Source organism: Hippocampus zosterae, chromosome 3 (genome assembly GCF_025434085.1).
Source record: "Hippocampus zosterae strain Florida chromosome 3, ASM2543408v3, whole genome shotgun sequence".
NCBI classification, from domain to species: Eukaryota; Metazoa; Chordata; class Actinopteri; order Syngnathiformes; family Syngnathidae; genus Hippocampus; species Hippocampus zosterae.
Window position 1 is genome coordinate 13214940 of NC_067453.1, and position 21123 is coordinate 13236062.

At 42.6% G+C, this 21123-nt stretch overlaps 1 protein-coding gene across 1 annotated transcript in view; it reads right to left on the reverse strand.

Moving 5' to 3' along the window:
- Positions 1-21123, reverse strand: part of cdh13 (cadherin 13, H-cadherin (heart)) — a 279370-nt gene that overhangs the window by 102114 nt on the left and 156133 nt on the right. The window contains exon 8 of the mRNA XM_052061852.1: positions 11576-11754. Coding sequence (XP_051917812.1) covers positions 11576-11754 — 179 coding nt within the window. The remainder of the gene's footprint in view (positions 1-11575; positions 11755-21123) is intronic.

Here is a 21123-nt window from a genome sequence, read left to right on the forward strand (position 1 = left end):
GATTCGGTATCTTGCCCAAGGACACCTGGACATGGCCGTAAGGGCTGAGGGTCGAACACACAACCGTTTACCACTTGAGCCTTGATACGTTGATGGTCTGACACGTTGCATGATGACGCGCGTATTTTGCACTGGATAAAATAGTGTATCGAAAAGTGGATAGTACTGGTTGAGTTCACACTACTGCCAATGCTTCCAGCAAGCAGTAGCAAACCTTCAACCTCACTTGATGCTTTTTGTCAGCCATTCCACCGCACCTTTTCCGCAGGAAGACATATTTCCATTCATACCTCCTCGTCCACTCATAGGGGCAAACTCTGTCCATGCCTGGATGTTACTCAACTGGTTTGAATCTCTTCATTCTAATAGGTGAATGAAAGAGAGTTTATAGACTGAAGTGCACATCAAATTCACCATAATGAAATCTTATCAATGTGTTCTCTGTGCCATATCATTTGCATATAAATGGCATCATATAATAAGTCTGTCCGTTACCTTGGAGGGTGTAAATATTTCTCTGTCTGCTTTGTTCCGCTGTTGTGACACACCAAAGCAAGATGCTAATTGATGAGAGCCAAGCGTCCTTATGTGACGACTGACATTCAATTATATGCGGGAGGATCAGATTAGACGGTGGCCATGGAAATGCTTGAAAACAACATTGTGCAAAACGGTTACTCTGAAAACAGATGCCGATGTAATTTGAATGGCTCTTTGAGCCCTGCACTGAAAGGCATCACTGCTCTATATGAAATCATAATGCATTGACCTGCAGAGTAATTAGATGCCCAGAATGAAGTGTTGACACAGAAGGGAGAGTTCAGAATGGCACAAATCCAAAGATATGGAAGCCTCGAAGACAGAAAAGACTGCAAATTGGAGCTAAGAACAATGGCCACCAATCACCAACCATTACCAACACATTTTCCTGATGTACTTTTGAAGAATAATCTGGCATTCATTTTGATACAATACAATACAATACATGCTGATTTATATATCGCTTTCACAACAGCGGCAGCTGTAACAAAGCACTTAACAAAACAGTTTAACATCCATCCATTATCTACCGCTTATCCGGGGCCGGGTCGCGGGGGCAACAGCTTTAGCAGGGAAGCCCAGACGTCCCTCTCTCTAGCTACTTCTTCCAGCTATCCCCGGGGGATCCCGAGTCGTTCCCAGGCAAGCTGGGTGACATAGTCTCTCCAGCGTGTCCTGGGTCTTCCTCGGGGTCTCCTCCCGGTGGGACATGACCGGAACACCTCACTGGGGAGGCGCTCAGGAGGCATCCGAATCAGATGCCCAAGCCACCTCATCTGGCTCCTCTCGATGTGGAGGAGAAGCGGCTCGACTCTGAGCCCCTCCCGGATGACTGAGCTTCTCACCTTATCTCTAAGGGAGAGCCCGGACACCCTGCGGAGAAAACTCATTTCAGCCGCTTGTATCCGGGATCTCGTTCTTTCGGTCACGACCCATAGCTCGTGACCATAGGTGAGGGTTGGGATGTAGATCGACCGGTAAATTGAGAGCTTCGCTCAGCTCCTTCTTCACCACGACAGACCGATACAACGTCCGCATCACAGCAGACGCTGCACCGATCCGCCTGTCGATCTCTCGCTCCCTCCTGCCCTCACTCGTGAACAAGACCCCAAGATACTTAAACTCCTCCACTTGGGGCAAGATCTCCCCCTCGACCCGGAGGGGGCACTCCACCCTTTTCCGACTGAGGACCATGGTTTCAGATTTGGAGGTGCTGATTTTCATCCCAACCGCTTCACACTCGGCTGTGAAACGCTCCAGTGAGAGTTGGAGAGCACCGTTTGAAGGAGCCAACAGCACCACATCATCTGCAAAAAGCAGGGATGTAATACTGAGGCCCCCAAAACGGACCCCCTCAACGCTTCGGCTGCGCCTAGAAATTCTGTCCATAAAGGTTATGAACAGAATCGGGGACAAAGGGCAGCCTTGGCGGAGTCCTACCCCCCACTGGAAACGATTCCGACTTACTGCCGGCAATGCGAACCAAACTCTGACATCGGTGGTATAGTGACCGAACAGCCCGTATCAGTCGGTTCGGTACTCCATACCCACGAAGCACCCCCCACAGAACTCCCCGAGGGACACGGTCAAACGCCTTCTCCAAGTCCACAAAACACATGTAGACTGGTTGGGCGAATTCCCACATACCCTCAAGAACCCTGCTAAGGGTGTAGAGCTGGTCCACTGTTCCACGGCAGGGACGAAAACCACACTGCTCCTCCTCAATCTGAGGCTCGACTTCCTGACGGACCCTCCTCTCCAGCACCCCTGAATAGACCTTACCAGGGAGGCTGAGGAGTGTGATCCCTCTGTAGTTGGAACACACCCTCTGGTCCCCCTTTTTAAAAAGAGGGACTACCACCCCGGTCTGCCAATCCAGAGGCACTCTCCCTGTTGACCACGCGATGTTGCGGAGGCGTGTCAACCAGGACAGCCCCACAACATCCAGAGCCTTGAGGAACTCCGGGCGGATCTCATCTACCCCTCGGGGCTTGCCACCGAGGAGCTTTTTAACCACATCGGTGACTTCAGCCACAGAGATAGGAGAGCCCACCTCAGAGTCCACAGGCTCTGCTTCCTCTAAGGAAGGCGTATTGGTGGAGTTGAGGAGGTCTTCGAAGTACTCTGCCCACCGGTTCACAACGTCCCGAGTCGAAGTCAGCAGCGCCCCATCCCCACTGTACACAGTGTTAGTGGTGCACTGCTTCCCCCTCCTAAGACGTCGGATGGTGGACCAGAATTTCCTCAAAGCCGTCCGGAAGTCGGCTTCCATGGCCTCACCGAACTCTTCCCACGCTCGGGTTTTTGCCTCGGCGACCACCGAAGCTGCGTTCCGCTTGGCCTGTCGATACCCGTCAGCTGCCTCTGGGGTCCCACAGGCCATAAAGGCTCGATAGGACTCCTTCTTCAGCTTGACGGCATCCCCTACTGCCGGTGTACACCAGCGAGTAAGGGGGTTGCCGCCACGACAGACATCAACCACCTTACGGCCACAACTCAGATTGGCCGCCTCAACAATAGAGGCACGGAACATGGTCCACTCGGGCTCAATGTCCCCCACCTCCCCCGGAACATGGGAAAAGCTCTGTCGAAGGTGGGAGTTGAAACTCCTTCTGACAGGGGATTCCGCCAGACGCTCCCAATAAACCCTCACAATACGTTTGGGTCTGCCAGGACAGACCGGCATCTTCCCCCACCATCGAAAATCGATCATCGAACTGCGGCCTAGGGTGTCCTGGTGCCAAATGCACATATGGACACCCTTATGTTTGAACAAGGTGTTCGTTATGGACAATCCGTGACGAGCACAGAAGTCCAATAACAAAACACCACTCGGGTTCTGATCGGGGGGGCCGTTCCTCCCAATCCTGCACACCCTCCAAGGACTCCAAAAAGCGTGGGTATGCTGAGCTGCTGTTTGGTGCATATGCACAAACAACAGTCAGGACCCGTCCACCCACCCGAAGGCGGAGGGAGTCAACCCTCTCGTCTACCGGTGTTAACCCCAATGTACAGGCACTGAGCCGGGGGCAATGAGTATGCCCACACCTGCTCTGCGCCTCTCACCGTGAGCAACTCCAGAGTGGAAGAGAGTCCAACCCCTCTCGAGAGAACTGGTACCAGAACCCAGGCTGTGTGTGGAGGCATGTCCGACTATATCCAGTCGGAAATTCTCTGCCTCACACACCACCTCGGGCTCCTTCCCTGCCAGAGAGGTGACATTCCATGTCCCGAGAGCTAGCTTCTGTAGCCGAGGATCGGACCGCCAGGGTCCCGGCCTTTGGCTGCCGCCCAGCTCACATTGCACCCGACCCCTTTGGCCCCTCTCATGGGTGGTGAGCCCATGGGAAGGGGGGCCCACGTTGCCTCTTCGGGCTGTGCCCGGCCGGGCCCCATGGGTGTAAGCCCGGCCACCAGGCGCCTGCCAACGAGCCCCAACTCCAGGCCTGGCTCCAGAGGGGGGCCCCGGTGACCCGCGTCCGGGCAAGGGAAACCTAGATCCATTTATTTCGATTATCATTGGGGTCTTTGAGCCGTGCTTTGTCTGGCCCCTCACCTAGAACCTGTTTGCCATGGGTGACCCTGCCAGGGGCATAAAGCCCCAGACAACTTAGCTTCTCGGATCATTGGGACACACAAACCCCTCCACCACGGTAAGGTGACGACTCACGGAGGGGAAAAAAAAACAGTTTACATGAAGTAAAATAATAAACACAACACATAACATAAAACACGGACAGTCGTGTAGTCCTAACCACTTTTCCATCACACGCTTTGTTGTTTGAAGCAGTTTGAGATGAAAGAGGAGAGAATCAAAGTGTCCTTTAACCAGTGGATCAGAGACGCCATGCTCAAAATGTGCACACATCGGCTACAAGCTAAGTTTCAAAGTCAACAAGAAGCTGTAGCATCCATTGAGGAAAAAAGAGATTGGTTCACTTCTCCTATCCCATGGAAATCCGTTTCAATTCCAAGCGGCGACTCTCGGTTCCAAATATGCATTTGCGCTCTGCGCCAACGCTCCTCTCTCCTCATCCCCAACTTCAGCAGCCATCCATCCAGCCGCACCAATGCCAACAGTCCAACAGCGCCGACATCTCCACTGAACAAAATGGGGTTGTGAAAAATGCTGCCCATTACAGGCGCAAAAAACACAAGCGGCCCAGGTCTGTCCAGCACCGACAGTCAATGGCGCCGACATTCCTCCCAATCGAAATCTGTGCTTGGGCAGGCGTGCTGCCAAGAAGGCGCAACCACCAAGCAGATACTTCTCCTTTGACGAATGGTGTAGCCAAAAAACGCTGAAAACAGTCCATATCAGGTCCACACGATGAAACAACAAACAACATGTGACAAAACAAAAGACAAAAACAATAAAAAAAGAACAAAGAAGAGCACTTGCCGAAGGCTGCCTACTCGGGCGCCATCTTGGAAAAAAAAAAGATGATATATTGATGATATAGATAACATTTTAACCACACCGAATATTTACTTATAACGTCAGCATCCTCATCATTTCATTACAATTTTAATTCACAAATAGTCTTTTACAAGTCAGTTACAGTTACAAGTCAGCACCCACATTCTTGCTGCTGGAGGCTGTAAATTTCCCCAGTGTGGGACAAATAAAGGATATCTTATCTTATCTTATTTTACTGACGTTACCTTATCAACATGACATGACTTGGCTGTTGTCAAGTCAAGTCAAGTCAACAGTATTTATAGAGCACTTTCAAACACCTTGTAACCTTGATAGAGCGGTTTGGTTCTTCAACTCAGAACAGTATTGCTTTGGTCATCATGGAAAACAGTTTATCTTATTTATTCAAAAAGAAAAGTGAAGCCAGCATATCAATGGACTGCTGCAGAATAGTCGAGACTATAGAGAGTAACACTGCAACTATTTAGAAGAAAAATAAATGATTTTGGTCAGGAGGTGTCGAGATACAGTGAAGTGGAAAACTGTTGATAGATAGATAGATAGCTAGATAGATAGATTTACCATTCAACTGTTGAGTTATAAGAGGATAACATGGACTTTCTTGCACTGAGGTCCCTAGCAGGAAAGGTGACAACAAAGTGTCCCCGCTAGCTATGTATCAGACTCAAATAACTCCATCTCCCTCTCCGAGAGCTCGGCATTAATGAGGCAGCTGTGTTTGCAATGATACCTCAGCTTCTCTCGCCCATTAATTTTTATTGTCATGTAGCAATAGAATGTGGAAACTTAAAGTTCCCTACACCCTTGTAAGATGGAGGCTGGTCTCGTTGCCAGGTGTGTTTTTCACAAACACACATACACACACACACACACGGACAAACTGCTATGCTTATGCTATTGTTATTTCTCTTGCTGATGTTCCACCCTCAGTAAATTCATGGAATGCAGTATTTTTTTTTCATCTTACTGTCCTACAACAATACATAGCTCTTATTCTGGTACCGTAAGTGACAAATAACATGACTATCAGATATAAACTGGACGAGTGGGGCGATGTTATGATTTACAATCCGTAACACAGTTTGCAGCAGTCATTTTGTGTTAATGTAAAGGAACATTGTATAGGAGGTATGGCAGAGAAGTTCCTGGATCGATGTGATCAAATGTACACAGTATTTAAAATCCAGAACATCAAAGTGCACATTTTCCCCTTTAATTAAAGAAACCCCGGGAACTGTCGGACACTTGGCATCGTGAGCAGGCACGTTGTTATGGTGAAGCAAGAATGACTTTCCCTACCGACCATAACTCTTGCACCTTCTCGTGCACTGAATGAAGCAAACATGCCAGTTGATCGTTTGGCCTCCATCTAGTCGTAATATGTGCTAGAATACCTGCATCTTTTGTTCATAATCAGCGACTGATCACGGGTAACTGAGTGACTTATCATTCATCTCCGCAGCACTAACGCGCTTTATTCCTCAGTGGGATCCTCGGCTTCTGCATGATGATTGGATTGGGCGGAATCCCTCTTCGTTTGACAGTGAAAGTTGTGAATTAGAGATTATACAATATAAACCTCCACCGGAACATTTTTCATTCAGAGTTTACCAGTCCCCAGCGACTTTGTCTTTGTTAAAAATGACTAGCATTGTGTTTGCTGGCTCATTTTCATAAAAAGGAACATAGGGTAGAATTTGGATATACTGTAAATACATTTTAAAAAAACACACATTTATGTGTAGGCTGAAAAAAAATGACCTTCCCCTCTTTGAATGGCCAGCAGCTGCCACTGATTTCAACATATCAGATTAAGGATACAGAGCAAATAAAAATGGGAAGTGAATGTTTCAAATAAAATACTCATAAATGTGCAATGTGTCACACATTAGAAGTCTTCACATATCAAATTTGTATTCCGTGCCAGTTCAGTAATAAAAAAAAATGTCACTGGAACCTGCCAGAACAGTTCATCACAGCCCAGTCATGAAGTAACACTGCCCACTGAGCCAAATAAGCCATTAGAGAGGATAAGCTCTCTTATCAGCCTGCCAGAAAGCACACAGCCAAGGTCACACCAAACTAACACCAGGCCACTTTCCATATGGCCAATATTACATACTATACAGCTGATCAAGAGACAGCCATACATATTCATCCATTTACGTGTCATCAATAATATTGAGCAAATGGCTTTGAACAAACACATTTATTCAATCATTCATTTTCTGAACCGCTTGATCCTCCCTAGGGATGCGGTGGGTGCTGCGTTCCCTTTATTTTTGGAACAGTTTATAGATACAGTGATCCCTCGCTCTAACGCGGTTCATCTTCCGCGGCTTCGCTGTTTCAGGGATTTTTTTAGTGTAGCTTTTTTTAATGCTTTTAAACAGTGAATTGCGTTCTGCATCCTGATTGGCTAAGGCATTGACCAACGTGAACAGTCTCCGCCCGCACCTTGTCTTTGTACATACTGTACATGCCCCACAATGTCGACGAAACGTTCTGTACCGGCAAAGGCACCTGAGGATGGTATATCGTTATTTGTTGAAAAGGTTTTTTTTTGTGCTTGCACCTGAAAACAGGTTTTGGTCTTTGGTTTCATTGTATACATAGTTCAGTATTGTATAATAACTGTAAAAAATAAAGCTCACTACTTCACGGATTTCACCTATCACTGGTTCTTTTTGGAATGTAACCCCCATGAGTCATGTCTCTCCATTATATCTCCATTTTTAAGGGGTGGAACGGTTCACAAAATCACATAAGGTGATTAAGGCTTTGATTAAGGGTGATTAAGGCGAGCTCGGTTTTGTGGTCACAATTTTTTTGTTCGGTTTGGTACACTTGGACTTTTCTCACAGAATTGAGAATTAATAGTAAACTATTTTTGTTGTTGTCATTGTGTTATTGATTATATATATATATATATATATATATATATACAGTATATCTTGCAAACTACTTGCAGAACAAATGAAAAAGTTGATCTCTCTTGTAACTTTTTCTGAAGTCGTTCCAGCAGACACCATTACATCTTTTATTTATCATGGCAGGTACCCCATGGACTCAAAACAAAACCACCGTAACTGCTGACATTATAGATAACGTGGTACTTGATTATTGTTTGTTAATTTAATTGAAGTTGATTGGTAAGAGCGGATTTTGAAATGGATGCATTTTAAGGGTATGAAGGCCTCTTGTTTACGTGAAGGTGTCAGCTTGTCACAAAAGGGTTAAGCAGTCAGGGCAGTATTTACTGCTTAAAATTTATATATATTTATATTTACACACAACTAACTGCATTACTCCCAGTAACTTTGTTTGTTTTACTTCTGCATTATATATTCAATATTGGAAATGGTAAAAGCTGGTGATTGATATGAAATAATGTCAACTTTCAGACTGGATCACCACCATTTCTGAGCACAACCCTGAATGGAGTTTTTCAAAAAAAATTTCCCCCTATCCAGCTGAACAGGGAGGGGAACAACCAACAAATTGTAGGAGCGTAATATTCATTAGTACATTGAAAAAAACCCTGCTTTTAAAAGGCGATTCTGGGCGGACGTATTATACATGGGTGTATGCTATTCTCAAGAAATTACTGTACAACACTCAAAGACGCTCTTTTTGTTCTCTACATCAAACATTTTGTCTCAGTGTAATTCACCTCTGTAGAACATGAAGCAGATGGAGGGCTCAGCCCGACTTCATCGATTGGCTTTCCTTAGCAGTGACAGCTCCCAGATGGGCCGCAGAGCATTAGAGTCAGAAAGTCACACTGCCATTACCAGTCTGTTCTCTCTGGTTACATCGCAACGCACATTCCATAGACAAGAATCGATTACAGTGATAAACGTGTGTGTGTGTGTGTGTGTTTGTGTGTGTGTCTGCCAGAATGTGATCACTCTATCGCGACAACTTATCAAATGTATTCAGTATGAAACACCTTTAAGTAAAGTCAGCCTTCTCCTTTCATTTGCTGATTTATAATCTTCAAATGATGGAAAACACTTGGTCAGTATGAATCCAAAATGTATGAAAGTCAAGATCACCGTGTGGATCCATGCTTTTTGCAATTTACGGTGAAAATCTTTTTGGCTAATGAACCACATTAGCACATTAATGAGACCATGATATTGAAAGGGAACCTCATTATTTTGTAGACTAAAGAGAAAATTATCACGCCCATTGCAAGCCATCTTCCATCCCTGTATTTTCTCTTTCAGTTTTGTTTTTTTAATGACTTCCATCTCTGCTCTCCACTTGAGTCATTGCACAATGAGAACATATGTGCAAAAAATAAAATCAAAAGAGCACAGAGAGGAAAACAGGAGTTCCTGGTATTAGGCTTGGCTGACACAAGCATGTTTAATTTCAAAACAGCTAATTACCACATTTTAAATCATCATTTATTCTTACTTGTGCCATGCTACTTCTTGTACTGATGTTTCAAATGAATAAGAGTTCTTACAAAGCGCAAATACATATTTCAGAGCGAAAAGGGAGTTTTCGATGAGAAATATTGTCGTTGGCAAGTACAATATATCGACTTGCTGACACCTTTTAATGATTGAGAGGTTTCCATGGTGAAGGGAAACGCTTATCCATCTCTATAATGAAATTGCCTCATCTGATCGTCATAATAGCTGTCACAAATTTCAGACTCCAATCGATCCAACAAGAGTCCAAATAATGTGAAGTGAAGTGTGAGAGAGGGCTGGCACAGCAAACGTAAATGGAGCAGAAAAACACAGACCTGTGGAATAAATCTTCATACCATGGCAAGATTTTATGACACTAGAGAGAGAAAGCCAAACTGATTTGAATGCGAAAAAAAATGGATTTGCCAATTTTCTCTGGATTACTCTGCAGCAGCCAACATTACAATGTATCTGTCTCTCGCTCTTCACAAGAGAGACGTGTGTGGCTGCAACAGACACGCTTGCAGGATTTCACCCTTTTCATGTTGCTTTATGAATGTCTCTCTTTCAAACACATACACTTGCACGCATACGCCGTGCATTCTGCTGTCAGAAACTGCAGCCTTATCCAAAGCAAATGTGGAGATGAGGATTAGTGTAAACCTCTCCAAACTTGAAGGTGGAACGTTCTAAAGTTTTGCGTTCTGCATTTCCATCTGGCTCTGCTGTGTAACGCAAGTGCTGAGAGCATATACAGTGTGGATTAATGATGACAAAATATCTTTCAGAATAACAAGCAAACACAATAACATGTTTTAAGATCATAAGGATAAAGGGATAAGAACATATTTCATTCTGTTTCTTAGCATTTGTATAATGGAGCAGTATCGTGCCGCAATCATCACACGGAATGCTCCAGCTCTCAAATTTTGAAACAACTCAATGCAGAGCAATGACAAATGCTGGAAATAATGTGGAATCAAAGTCAGTAAAATATTCAGCGTTCTATTATTTTCGGCTGTGAAGCAGTACCTGTACTTAGAAACAACATATAAAATATACCGTAGTTTTTGTACTATAAGGCGGAAAATACAGTAAAAGCATTCAATTTTCTCAAAAGCTGACAGTGCGTTTTATACGTTTTGTTCTTCTACTTTCTTTCTTTCATAACTTTGCTGCTGTAAATTGGGAATTTCTCCAATGTGAGATGAATAAAGGTTTTCTTATTGTTATTCTTATAATCTGGTGCGCCTAATATATGGATCAGTCGTCTGATTTCATGGACGTAGTATTTGAATTATTCTGTAAAGCATTTTGTAACAGCTGCAGTGATTGTGAAAGCACTATAGAAATAAAGTATTCTATTGTAATTGCCTTTAGCATAGCTCCATCTAGTGGATACATAGCCGCTATTGTAGCTTATTTTCAATGTGCCTTATAATGCAATGCGCCCTATATATGAAAACGGTTTTAAAATAGGCCGTTCATTGAAGGTGCACCTTACACACTTACACACAATCGTCTTATCGTGCGGAAAATACGGTACCTTAAAACAGGACAAAACATACTGCTTCCAAGTGTTTTTTTTAATCAACTTAATGTTTGTGAAAATATATTGCGCACTAAACAAGGTACAAACCTTCAGTTACTTCATAAAACAAGTATTGACCATATGCTTTCTCTGTCCTCCTAATCAATTACGCTTTCATTACACAGCATCCTGTGGCTGAGCTAAAACAGCTTACTGGTGAAGCCAGCATGGCTGCAACAGTTCCGGATGGAAGGTTTTCAACCAGGCTTGTTGGACACCACCACAGCGGCCAAATGAATGTGTATCACTTCAATTAAACAGGGCGCACAGTGTCTGACAACAGCTGATTTTCCTCCTCCACGAGCGGGCCCAATCGATGTTCTGGCATTCGTCACCGTGTTAAAAAAGCAATCATCGCACTCTTGCACTCTGGTTAGCGAAGGAAATGTTATGAAACTCATTCTACACCGATGCATACTATTTGGAGTACAGAAAAGCTAAAAATGTATTCGAGCAAAATACACTCAAAATAACTTCATGCATCCTGTATTTTCTTCTGACAAGATAAACGTCATGGAAAAATCCACAGACAAGCGTAAGCTTAATATGGTAATAAACCTTGCAGAACAAACGTACCTCTCTGTCAAGCAGTGTAGGGGAGATGACAGTGACAATGTCGCCCCTCTCTGCGTCGATGTAGAACATGTTTGGAGATGGTTTGTCTGGTGACTGCCGGATGATGATGTAGCGCAAAGCGGCATTATCTGTCGCGGGGTCATCTGCATCAATCGCCGTCATTGTCATCACCGTAGTTCCTGGAGAGCACATTAAACCACAAAGTAGTATTTAACAAATATCTGAAATTGATCATATCTGGGAGTGGCAACGCAAAAAAAATGTATTTGAGTAAATTGCTGAAAATGTGGTAAATATGAAGTATTTACACACAGTATTTGTAATGCTTTTCAGGGAGGCATTGCAAGAAAATGCAACGACAGAAGCAATACAAAACGAATTCACATACAAACTGAGCCCTATCATCTTTTTCATCTCATCATCGTCATATAAAAATAGCTTTTAAACAGATGGCGCAAGTGTCACTAATGCTGTGGCCCCAAGTGTTTAAATTCAATGTAAACCTTTCTCATTTGCTTTGCCTTCCATGTGACAGGGCGTGTTTAATCTGATTATGACATCCAAATTAAAATCTTGGCAATAGCTGAGCTGCCGAGTTAATTTTTGACACTGTACACCGGCAATCTGTTGCTTGACTGCGATGATTGCAAATGCAAGACATGTGCGCATTCATACGTGCAAACAAATATAGACCATGTCAGGTCACGTCCCTTTTGAGCAGTGTTTTCATTTCCCAAGTGCTGCAAAAGGTTTTAAATTGTGTCTCGCTCCGCTGATTCATGTTCTGGCTGTCATGAGCTCAGAGTCAGACAAACATTTGCCACTGCTGTCTGTTTCTTCTTAGAGGAGAATATGACAGCGCTTTGATAGAAGTGTATATGGTTAAGACACAGATGGATACGTACAGCAAAGTGGATGTCTGTCACTGTAAAATGCGGGGCAGACGATTTTGGATGTGGCTGGAACGATCAAAACTGGGTTTGGTGAAACATGTCTACTTTTGTTCCTCCCTCAGTAATGAAGTGCAATTTACTTTTTAGATGCTATAGAAAACGCAAGAAGAGGTAAGCTTGGAGTTGTTGATGAGTTGGCAAGACTGAACTCAGTGCTACTAAAAGGAACTTTGTGGGCCCTATTTTTATGCCCAGCGCAAGTCTAGAATAAAGTGCAGTTGAATTGTGAGCATGGGTGTTGTTTTCTTTCTTTTGTTAGAAATGGGTGTTTATTCCATTGAGGGAGTGAAAGCATCCGACTTGATTCCTGGCCAATTTAAGCGCCCCCCTCCAAATTCACGTTAAATTCAGCGCAGAGTACCACGCTCGACAAGGCAGAAGCCGTGAAGGAGATTGTCGTGTGCAAAGTACTCTTATAAGAAACCGCAAGATCTCCACTAGCAGACGCCTGATGCAAAGTGCTAGTGGAGATGTTGTATGTGCCCAAACATAGGGCATTTGCGTACTGCCATCAACGACGCCCGATCATGCATCCATGTGTGATGGAAAACGCCACGGTCCGCCAGAACGCCCAGCGAGGCGAAGCATGGTCTGCCAACCTCCCAAACACTGTAAACTAGATTTGCCCCGGCCACGAAAATGAAGATGCACGAATTTTTTGCACTGAACAATTATGTGCCCATCTACGAGAATAGGACTCTCTGTCTTAAAAAAAAAAAAAAAAAGCACGACCATTTTAGTGTGTGCCAAAATTAGTGCAAGCACTGTCCACAACAGAGCGGTAACATGAGCAACAAGTGAGGTATTCAGGTTGGTGGAATTTTAGATTCATTTCTTTATATGGCGCTCAAGTTGAACTATCACGATGAACAGTGCTGAAAAATCCGTAAAGTACGGATCATAGCAAAGTATCTTAGTCCAGCTGAAGGTAAAAGAGGGCAGCCCAGGCAAGAATTTTATCCCCTTTCCATTTGCACTTCAAGGTGAACCATTAATGTTTAACTAAACCGATAATCCTTCCTCTGCGGACTAATTACACAGTCCCATCTCCTTCATTACCAAAACTCTGTTCCACTTCACAGCCGGAAAGCCACACTGTTACTGATGACACAGTAATCTCACATTCATACATGTACGCGAGTGTGCGCTCACGCACACACACACACACACACACACACACATTCACACACACACACACACACACACGCAACACACACACACACACGTATGCGAGAACTGGATGAAATAATAGATAAATTGGTTGTCTCAAGGAACATATCACACCACATGCTGATGTTTCACTCTGCCACATCTCTTTCAAAATGTCACTTATCTTAATCACTGATGGAATAAACAACAGAGCATGATCATTTTTGGAGCTCTTAATTTATTACTGTCTCAAAAGTAAATGTAAGCTCCTGGCATTGTCACTCCTGTACTCACTGGCCACATTATTACACCTAGAACAACTGCAAAAAAGAATGAGATGCAAAAATCACTTTCTGTGATCACTGTGTGGTTGTTTTGAGACTAGCATTTTCATTCGTCTTTGAGTACAAAAAAAAAAAACAAACAAAACCCTAACCTTTCATTGATTTTAATGACTATAAATGGCAGGGCAATCACTCAGCTATTTGAACTCAATCAAAGAACAAAATGGGCAGCTCCTTGATGACTGATGATTTATTTCACTCCTGGCTCATGGCCTCACTTTTGCATCATGCAGGCAGGGGACGGATTTTTGGTTTCGTATGATCATGGATGGACAAAAACAAAACTATCATCACCAGAGACTTACAAAGCATCCAATCAGATTGCTCCGATGTCAGCCCGCTAATGCTCTTAGATGGGAAAAGGTGCATTTGCTGGAGATAATTAGATGATGTGTTGTGTCAAATGGTAGTACACTTAATTACATTCTGCCTTTGCCATTCAAATTTGAGTCGTAACGGGGTGTCATTCACAAATCTGCCTTGGATAAAATATTTGATGGGCTAACCGGTGCCACGTGGGAGGGATTATAATGCACATGGCTGCTGAGTGGTTTTCCTGCAGTTGTGAACTGGTTGCCAGCCAATTGCAGGGCACACATAAATGAAAAACCATGCAACAGCAGATGACAAACCAAACAAATAACACATTTATTTAGATTTATTGAATTTAAAAGTGATGTACTGTTTTCGAAGAGTCTTCAAGTTTGAGGTCAAAATTGAACGGGAAAATCTCCATACACACCCACACACATTATTTAAATTCAGTCTGTAGTTGACTGTACGAAAAAATCCACCCTCTTTCGTAGTGGTTAAAATCTCATCCACCGACTGTATAGGAGTCAGGAAAACTGTTGAACGTTGTTCAATTCTAGCGCGGCTATGTGCTGTGACAGGGCAAACGCATGTTTAGCCCTGAAGGTGAATCTCAGCTTTATCCCATGTGATGAATCATTTTGTGCTCCTTTTGATGTCCCACCCAAGACCAGCCACACACTCGTTCTCCTTTGCTTGAGTCTGATTAATAGAAATTCCATTTCAACTCTCACAATAGACCTTGTACACCATGCAAAATTTGAAATCGTTTTTGCAATTCCGCAATTTTTGCAGCTCCTTTGAATGCTCTGATAAACTCACACACAAAATATATCCAAATCAAACACATTCCTCCATCACATTTTGCTGTCATGTATTTTGTTCACATCTGTTGCTACATCGAGGCTTTTTTGCAGGCATCAAACATGCCCCTGGTGACACCCACACGCCTGCCAGCCTCTGTTGATTTCCCTCGGCGTTTTAAAGAATCCTGAGTTAGCTCGAGGCTGTGCAACGTCACACCAGATGTGTGAATTTTGTTTTGTTTCTTTTTTATGTCAACAGTCCGCTTTTTTGTTTTTTTCCACCATGCTCGCACTTTGTAAAACACTCCAAATCATAAAACCATTCAATTGAGTTTAAATGAATTTACTCCATGCACAGGTTGCATATGATAAATGCTCAATAAGAACTAAACAACGGCATGTGACAGAATTGTTGGTTAATACTTGACCATTATTCATACCCACCACTGTAATCATTGAGCATTTGTCGTCATGTGCTGGCCAGTTGCATTAGGTGGGGTGCCATTATTTGTACAATAACATATGGATAAAATATTAATAATAATAATACAATTTATTGATAAGCACCTTTCAAGACACCCAAGGACACTTTACAATAACAAAAAACACAAAACAATACGAGTTGAGCAGCGGCAGCCAAAACGCACCAGCGTTCACTCAACCCGGAAGTCAGAAAGAAACCACAAGGGAGGGAGAGGGGGAGGAAAAAAAACTACAAAACTAAAAAACTCGAACTACCCTCATTTTGAGGATAATTTGAGTGAGGCAAAAAACTGCACAAGCATATGACAGTTACAACAGGTCACAAGACAAACAATGAAGACGGTGAAACAAGGGAGTGTATGAAGGAGGGGGTATTGGTGGGGGACTAGCTTCCATGCATACTTTCATCAGGGGAAGGTCGAGATAGCAGATGTTGTTTTGGTAGCAGGCTACCCAAGAATTTAAGACAGCCTTGAGTCCGTGGCTTATGTCTCTTTAGTGGCGTCGATCAGGCAAATCCGTGATTTCAGTCAATATTTGAGCACGTATTCCAGTTTCTCAAAGTTCTTGACCATCTTGCAGAAACGCTCCAAAACCGCAACAGTTTGTGGTTGAGCACAGTCTGAGTCTGAGTGTTGGACATCCGCAATATGCTCTCTTTAGACTGGCAGCCTCTTCACTTCCAAGAGAGCCGCTCCCGTCGGTTGAATTTTGCGATGGATCAGGAAACTGCTCACACCAAACAGCAGCATACCTGTTATCGGAAGGCCGAAAATGTATATGTCATCCACATCTTCAACGGACAGTGTTGACAGGCACACCATTCTCCGCTTCCTCCAAGGATCTAGGGTGTACCCAGCAGTAAAAGTCCCAGAGGGGCAAGTAGGTTCCCCACTGCCTGCTCTTCTCATCGAGAACATTTTGTCGATGGCATCGAGACCAGCCAACCAATTCCATGTTTGTTTTTGGGATGAAAATACGACAGGAGGCTAGGAAAAGTCAGACAAAGATCGGCGAACTCAGGGGCAGACTCACATTTCATTCTCTTCAGACCAATGATGAGCAATCTTGTCAATTCTCATTTTGAATATGATTTATTAGACTGGGTGGTGTGGTGGTCGACGGGTTTGCGTGTCAGCCTCACAGTGCAGAGGTGCAGTGTTTGATTCCAGCTCCGGCCTTCCTGCGTGGAGTTTGCATGTGCTCCCTGTGCCTGAGTGGCTTTTCTTTGGGTACTCCGGTTTCCTCCCACATTTCAAAACATTGCAGGTTAATGGAAAACTCTAAATTATCCCTAGGTGTGAGCGCAAATGGTTGTTTGTTTATGTGTGCCCTGCAATTAGCTGGCAACCAGTTTACTGCCCAAAGACAGCTGGGATAGACTCCAGCACACCGGCAACCCTCGTGAGGACAAGCGGATTACAAAATGGATGGATGCATGGATGGATGATCTCATCAAGCGGTTGCGCAAAGTAAAAACATTTGCATCCAAATACATTATTTGAGTAAAGTAGCAATTCACTTCACATCTATCTGGATCCAGAGGATGTTTTTTCGTGCAACCATGTGACAAAATGAAATAAAGTGAGTAACACTCCAGTGCAGTCAGTAAGTGACCAAATATGTGAATAAAAAAAGGAGATAAGGGAATATAATTCACTTTAAAAAAGACTTAAAATGGTTTCCAAAAAGGGAGTCCATGTCCCTTTTCAAAAAATGTAGTAATTGGAAACAAGTTATTTTTGTTTACAGGGCTCGCTGGAGAAATTGCAGATTACTTTTCCGTATTGAATTGTACTTATTCAAATTTAAGCAGCATTAATATTTCCTAGAAAACGTTAAAGGAGACACAGATAATCTCCCCGTGTGTAAAAATATCCACACACAAAGGCACACGTGGATGTAGATAAATGCGGTTTATAGAGACATATATTTCTAGCCTGTTATTCCCATTCCAGTTATCCAGTAATTTGGTCTCCTAATGAGTTCCAAGTCACAAGTATTGATGTCTGGCAATTGGAGAGATGACTGCTGCGGGTATAATGGTGAGGTAGTTTCCAGCATTGAGGAAATCTACGGTACTTGACTGAACGCTACATTTACTTTTTACTGTTCTCCTGCCTATTGTTACCCATTGGACTTGGCGCTCTGCGCTTGTGTGTTTGTTTGTCTCAGCCTGCTATAAACCTCTCCTTTCAACTATACAATTCTCGACATCTTATCTCATTCAAAGGTAAATGACTGTGTGTCTTTGAATTGCCGACGCTGCAGTTAGTTTTTAGATTTCAATATTTGTGCTTGCAGATGACTGTTGCTGCATATCTACTTTTGTGCTCATTGCTATACAAACTACAATTCCGAGATAACATTTGTATGTACCGGCCGAGCCATGAGGTTTTTTTCTCGCTATAATCAGAACTCATTAAATGTAATCCAGGGATGTTATTTTCTTATGGCAGTAATATGCGTGTAAGCTGTTTCTGTTTACATTCTCACGTAACTACATTAAAAGCGATCAGGCTAAATTATTAAAACATGACGATAACTTTCATCAAGACGCATCTCCTTTCAAGGTACAGGGTAGTTAGGTCAAATAGGGCTGTGCAGGTGGACCTAATGACGTGTCCAGTATTTTTACATTTACAAATGACTATACTTTGATAACAATCCAATATGTAAGGTCTGTGCCAATAGCTTGAGCTAATTTAATTTAAAAAATGTACTCACAGTGGATTATTTTATTCTGTTATCCTGATCAATAATTCACAGACGATAAAAGGAACTTACAACTTTTTCTGCGAGCTATATTTTTCACTTAACCTTCAATACAACTACCAAAAAGGATTTCTGAGTAAAAGACAATTATGAGAGAGAAATAAGATTCTGCAGGTTTTTGTTAACGCTAGCATAGTTTCAATATATTGATCGACAGGTGGACAATTCTTGTTTTCATGAGTGTCCAACATATTTGCCGGTGGGAATTTGAATCTCATGGACGCTAATGAACAGAGGAACAAGAAAAATTTATATGATGACAAATTAGTGTGGAGGATGAACTCACATCTTAGATTGATAGTAGAAAACAAAATCATTAAAGTCAGTAACGGTGAACTTGTGAGGATTGATTTGTTTGTTTGTTTTTTCCAGTTGTGTACAGATCTTTAAAGAAATGCCTTTTGAGGTTATGAATTTAACTTCTGAAATGAAGGTCACAATTTTTTCACCATATTTATCTTAATTTTCACTAGCTAATTTTTAAACTATTAATTTTCATGAAAGCCAATGTTTTCAGAACAGATTTACTGTTATCTCAACATGGCATTTCAAAACTGATTAATAAACTCAATAACAACAAGGGGTATATTGATTGGTGGGACAGCATCAACATCTCCCTCATCATTAAAGAAAATGTAATTACTGGGTGGCTGTGACACCTGAAGACATGTTCAGCCATGTTTTGATTGTTCTGGTAGACCCCTTAATATAATTTTCCCCCAAAATTGTTGCGACAGATCAATCCAGGCAGGAAGTTTAGTTTTGGAGTGTGCTAAATTGGACATCATGCCTTGTCTGATTGTACCCAGCATGGATCGACTGCCAAATTAACCATGGCGAAAAGCTCTACAAATCAATTCAAGGTCCACCAGAAGTCACAGGAACAAGTGCCATTTTGCGCATTTTTCATCGGATCACGATGCTTGGAAACATTTTGTGTGTACCTCATTTGTCAGCCCAATGTTACCTGGGCGACGCTCCGACTCCCTGCAATCCGGGATGAGCGGGATAGACAATGGTTGGGTGCCAATACGTTTAGTGCATGAGTGTGCATTGTTTGTGTCCCTTTACTTGTGAGTGAGGTCTTAGTCTATGGGCAGATGCTGAATTAACTAATAGCATTTAACTTTGATTAATTTGCGACCAATTGGCTGGATGATCACTTGATGCATGAATCTTAATGGACTCATGGGCATCCTCAGTTGCGTGCTCCCCTCGTGTTTGTGGTTATGAATTCAGTTGAGGCCTGCATTGTTAGTAATACATTATTATGGATGGATGGATGGATGCTAAAACAAAATAAAAGACAGAACACAGAAACGGAAACCCTTACGTAGTGAAGTACTTTGTAGCAATATATCGGTCTTGTTTCAGCAACAGGACCACAATTGATGCTGAGTTACTGTATTAGGGATTCAGTAGTAAAGTTGTCTCAGTGTACAGGTAACAGTAGGTTAACCAATAAATCAAGCCGGCATTTTGTGTATTTATTTTACTCTTTTTTTTTTTCTTTGGGGGGAGGGATTTCTATTCACAAACACAGTGTTGAATTACCTTGTTTTTGCCTCCATTACTGTATATCCTAACTAGGAAAGAAATACTTGGAAAAGGAAAGCTTGATTACACATATGTAGTGACAGACGTGATGAAAGTAAGAAAAAAGGGGGTTTCCAGGTCACCGGTCATACCCTCCGGATTGTATATATTTTCTTTCTCTTTAAAAATAAAAACCAAAAAATACATTGTATATTTTTAATGCATCAATCCAGTTTCTTACTGCTGGTCTTCAGAAGGATCAAGCTTGATCTTTAGAGGCATGAAGCACCCTGAGTTGGTCACCAGCCAATCACAGGGCACACTTAGCCAATGGTTAATGCTCATACTCACACCACCTTTACTGTCTTTGGTCAACCTAACATGCGTTTGTTGAGAATTAGGGAAACCTGGAACAAAATCCCACTCAAGCAAAAGAAGAACACGGTGACTCTAAACAGGAAGCTGGAGCCGAGTTTAAAACCCCGGACCTCAGAACTGTACCGGAGACTTGCTAACCACTTACATGTTCAATAACCATTGCTTATCATGAGGACTTTTCCTTTGAATGATGACTAACCCTGCTAATTCATTTCCACACACCAGCTGGAAATCCCAGGCTACTGATACTGATGAGTCATTTTTTTCCTTCCTTCTGACTTCATGCTCATCCCGTCTCATATGCAATTTCCCTACAATTTGTTATCTATGGTGGTGTGAATGGAATTCTCATCAATCAGAAAGTCCAACCGATATTGGGGGTTTCCTTGACCCGAAAGCACATTTAATGACCATTTATTGTCAAATACTACTGTGACTGACAATCCCTCTCAAAGAAGTTTACACAATTTAATTTATAAAACACGTTTCATGGCAAATGAAAAACATACTGCAGATATTATGTCCTTGGGAGTTCCTGTACAATTTGGTTGGGATTTTTGTCCTGTACCTGTTTTGTTCCAAATCATGTCAATAAATATAAAGTGGTTGAGAAAAAGTAGCAGTACTTGCACTTTTCTGAAATGATCTGATATGTATAATGGAAACTATGCAAAAACAAAACCAACGACAAAAAAAAAAAGGAAAACTGAAGATGTCAACTTTTTTATGACATATGGAATGACACATGGTGGTTTAACATTTACCAATAGGTGGATGACAAAACATGTTTTTTCCCCAAAAAGATCAATTAG